This window comes from Eriocheir sinensis, chromosome 36 (genome assembly GCF_024679095.1).
Source record: "Eriocheir sinensis breed Jianghai 21 chromosome 36, ASM2467909v1, whole genome shotgun sequence".
Lineage (NCBI taxonomy): Eukaryota > Metazoa > Arthropoda > Malacostraca > Decapoda > Varunidae > Eriocheir > Eriocheir sinensis.
This window is the reverse complement of record NC_066544.1, coordinates 8,158,406-8,162,489: the sequence shown is the minus strand read 5'-3', so window position 1 is coordinate 8,162,489 and position 4,084 is coordinate 8,158,406. Positions and strand designations below refer to the sequence as shown.

At 58.8% G+C, this 4,084-nt stretch overlaps 1 protein-coding gene across 1 annotated transcript; it reads left to right on the top strand.

Annotated features, from left to right (window-relative positions):
* Positions 1-302: 302 nt before the first annotated feature.
* Positions 303-3,147, top strand: LOC127008014 (forkhead box protein L1-like). Its single transcript, XM_050879552.1, has one exon. It carries the CDS (start codon positions 1,237-1,239, stop codon positions 2,884-2,886), a length of 1,650 nt encoding a protein of 549 aa, XP_050735509.1. The 5' UTR covers positions 303-1,236; the 3' UTR covers positions 2,887-3,147.
* The last annotated feature ends 937 nt before the right edge of the window (positions 3,148-4,084 follow it).

Genomic DNA, 4,084 nt, shown 5'->3' with positions numbered 1-4,084 from the left:
TTAGTATTTATGAAGAGTTATTTAAAAGTGTTTGATTTTCCCAGCCAAGTCGATGTATTACAAACTCAGCCGTACAAGGTGATGCAAAACAACAAAATCAACTAGCCTCGCCCTGAAAAACGGGTCAAGAAAGACAAATCAGCCACATCATTGTTAATATAGACTAATACGACGTTTAAAACTCATACGTTAAACTTGTAATAGTAGAGAGTCATCCTGTATGCCCCGAAAAATAAAACTCGAATTTATGAATGGTTTATGAATACTTTATGAATGCTGTCGTGAACATATTATAAGAGAAAGGCATTTCGATCTTTTTTTTATGCGGCGCTCGCAGCTTTGAATGAAACATGTCACGGCGGAGAAGACGACGAATTCGAAACCGACTTTAAAATGAGAATCCGGTTTTAGGAGACGTGAATCCGTACTTATATCTAGAGGGAGAGACTTTGCGAGAAACAGATGAATGTTCCCGCGCTGCGAGGCGAGGCGAGGTCGATTACGCAGCGAAAAGTTGGAATCAGTGCAGGACGCCTCGCAGACACTTCCAGGAATGTTTGTAGGTGTTAGATATCATAAATCAAAGTTGCCGCGTGAAGCAGCCAACACGTGGCGGAGGCTGCGGCACAGGGCACAGACCAGCCCCCGCCGCGTGTGTGTGAGCCCTTGAAGCACCCTCAGTACCCTCAGGACCGTCACCACCAGTCCAGCGGAAGGACCACCGCAGGGCAAGGCGGGGCTGCGTGGCCGCCTGTGTGCTGGCTGTGTGGCTGTTTGCACACATGAGGGTCTCGGCCTGTTTTTTACAGTCGGCCATACATACAAACAGAAGGACTCGGGCTGAGCCTGGAGCCTAGCGGCCGGCGGCCCAATGATATGCTCAAGAGAGTGGTTGGGAATTTACTCCGAGATTAACTTAGTAAAGAGGGAACTTGTGGCGTTCCTCCCAAAAGTTGGTGAGAGCTTTGTCTGGCCGTGCGGGGACAACAAACCCGCGTGGAAGTGTCGCGGCCACGGCCTGTTTGCACCACATGTTGTGAGGCGCCGCGGCGAGCTGAACAAAGGGCCGTGGCAGGGGACGTGGGGGAGGCTTCACAGCGCCCTTAGGAGCATCAAGACTCAAGGACATCTCTTCCCTCCCTCATCCCGCCCCTTCCCAGCCGCGGTGGCGGAGCATTGTCAGGCGGGGCCCCAAGTGTCCCCCCGGCCGCCGTCGCCACTGCCACTCGAGCACTGATGCTGAGGGGCGGGGGCATCCACCCCTGCCCTCAGCCCCGCCCACTGGCGTCACTCCGCCCAGCCTCCTCGTGGTTGGACCTGGCCCGGCTGAGGGGCGGGGCAGGGCGTGGAGCCAGGCTCATATACCAGCGAGGGTGCGGGCCAGGCACGCACACCCGGCCTGGAGCAGCCAGCTCTTCACCGTTCCCGCGCCGCGCCTCCCGCCGTGCGATGTCCCCGCGACCCGCCAGCCCCGCCATGGACTCTGTGTGTGGACGCGAGTCCTCCGTATCACCGCCCATCGTGGTGGCGCCCGTGGCCGTCAAGGCATCGCCCCTCAACGACACCCATCAGCCAGCGACGCCCACGGACCAGCAGCGGCTGCTGTACCAGCTTGCCCTCGCCGAGAGGCTGCGCCTGGCCTCGGCAGGCCTGGCCTGGGCCCGCCCGTCGCTGTCCCTCCAAATGCAAGCTCCCCATCCACACCACATGCAGGAGGTGGGCGGCATGGTGGGCGGCCTAGTGGGTGGGCCCTTCATGGGCGGCCTGGGCGGCCTGGGCTCCCCGCTGATGGGCGGGCTAGGCGGCGCGCTGTTGGGTGGCGGCCAGGCAGGAGCGGCGGCCGTGTACCCGCCAGGCTACCCATTCAGCGCCTACGGCTACCGTCTGGTGGACCCGCGGGCCCTGCTGCCCCGCGGCCCCGAGGAGCCCAAGCCGCAGCACTCGTACATCGGCCTGATCGCCATGGCCATCCTGAGCGTTCCCGACAAGAAGCTTGTGCTCAGCGACATCTACCAACACATCCTCGACCACTACGCCTACTTCCGCTCCCGAGGGCCCGGCTGGCGCAACTCCATCCGCCACAACCTCTCCCTCAACGACTGCTTCATCAAGTCGGGCCGCTCGGCCAACGGCAAAGGCCACTACTGGGCCATCCACCCCGCCAACGTGGACGACTTCAGCCGCGGGGACTTTCGCCGCCGCCGCGCCCAGCGCCGCGTCAGGAAGCACCTCGGCCTGGCCGTTGACGACGACTCAGAGCCCGAGACCTCCTCACCCCCACACCCCTACGAGTCCCCCACCGCCGGGAGAGCAACTGGCCACGCCTCCGCCCTACACCTCACCAGACCAAAGAGACAGTTTGACGTGCTAAGCTTGTTGGCGCCTGACCAGCCCCCCTTCCTGAAGGAGCCGACTGATACAGACATCAACGGTGTCTGTCCGGGAACAAACTACCGCATGTGTAGCCCGACGCAGCCCGTCCTGAGTGCCGGGGACCCCGAGGAGACGCGACTCGCACTCCGCGGTGACCATGACGACGGAGGGGAACAAGGACGACAGCATGCCTGTGGCGCGGCCCCGCCAAGTCCTGACCCCGGACTGACCAGCGCCCAGCACCCCCTCGGCCAGTGCCACAAGGCGACGGAGGCGGTGAGCGTTATCGCGGGGAGCCAGAATGACGCCCGCCATATGGGCAAGGAAGCGGCCAATCGTCCAGTGCCGTTCTCCGAGGTATGGCCCCAGGGTCACGCCGCCGCTACCCACACCCACCCCTCGCCTCCCGCCCGGCACCCCCCAGGCTCCCCGCCCCGCCCCATCACACGTCCAGGTGTGACCAACGTTACACCCACGCCCTCACCCTACCCGCGCCCACCCGTGGTAACCTGAGCTGTTCCGCCCCTGCCACCGCCGCCCACACAGCCCACCGCTACCACCCACGACCCGCCCGTCCCTGGAGCCGACGGGGCTAACAAGGGTCTGGTGCTGTCCACTCTTATAAGTAAAAAACTGAACCGTTCCCAGTCTTTCATTACCCCTCACCAGCACTATCTCGCCCCTCCCCCTCCCTCCCTGCACCACCCGGCCCCGCACCCCCACGCATGACGCCTCTGAAAGGTGTCCACGCCACACCGACCACACTCACCCATCTATACACGAGCCTCACACCAGCCCCACACACACACACACACACACACACACACACACACACACACACACACACACATTTACTCATCCTACACACCCACTGCTCTCATCACTCACCACGGGAAAGGAAGGAGGAGGAGGAGGAGGAGGAGGAGGAGGTGCTTATCATAGTCCAATATTGTTTCTATATACTGTCTTTGCACATTAATTCACATTCGTCTTCCTTTTCCTATCTTCTCCCAGGATGACACTGAGGAGGAGGAGGAGGAGGAGGAGGAGGAGAAGTGGAAGCAGTAAAAGGACTATGACGAAGTAGGAACGAATGACGGAAAGGAAGAAGGAAGGAAAAGAAGGATGAGGATGAAAGGGATAGGAGGGGGTAGGAAGAGGAAGGGAAGAGGAAGAGTGTGGAAGAAAAGTGGAAGTACGGGGGGGGGGGGGAGGGAGAAAAGAATATGAGAGAGGGAAAGTGGACGAATAATGATGGTGATGATGATGATAGTAGTGAGTGGGGGGAAGGGGAGAGAGAGAGAGAGAGAGAGAGAGAGAGAGAGAGAGAGAGAGAGAGAGAGAGAGAGAGAGAGAGAGAGAGAGAGAGAGAGAGAGAGAGAGAGAGAGAGAAAGGAAAGGAGATGAAGGAGAGAAAATAAAGTAAGGAAGAAAGAAAAGAGGAAGGAGAAGGAGGAGGGAAGAGGGGTGAGAGAAGCATAATGAAAAGAGAGAAGGAAGGAAGGAAGGAAGAAGATAGAAAAGTGAAAGGAAGTAGAGGGTGGGAGAGGGGGAAGAAGGCATGGAAGGAAGGAGAGCATGATAAAGATACAAGAGAAAGGAAGGAAGGAAGGAAAGGAGGAAAAGAGAAAGTGAAGACAGAAAGGAAGGAGGAAAATAAAAAGGAGATAAAGAATTGAGAAGGGGGAGGCGGGGGAGGAAAGAGAGAGAG

Bases quoted from the DNA above. Each gene is read 5' to 3' on its own strand.
- LOC127008014 (XM_050879552.1), top strand. From the start codon at position 1,237: ATGCTGAGGGGCGGGGGCATCCACCCCTGCCCTCAGCCCCGCCCACTG.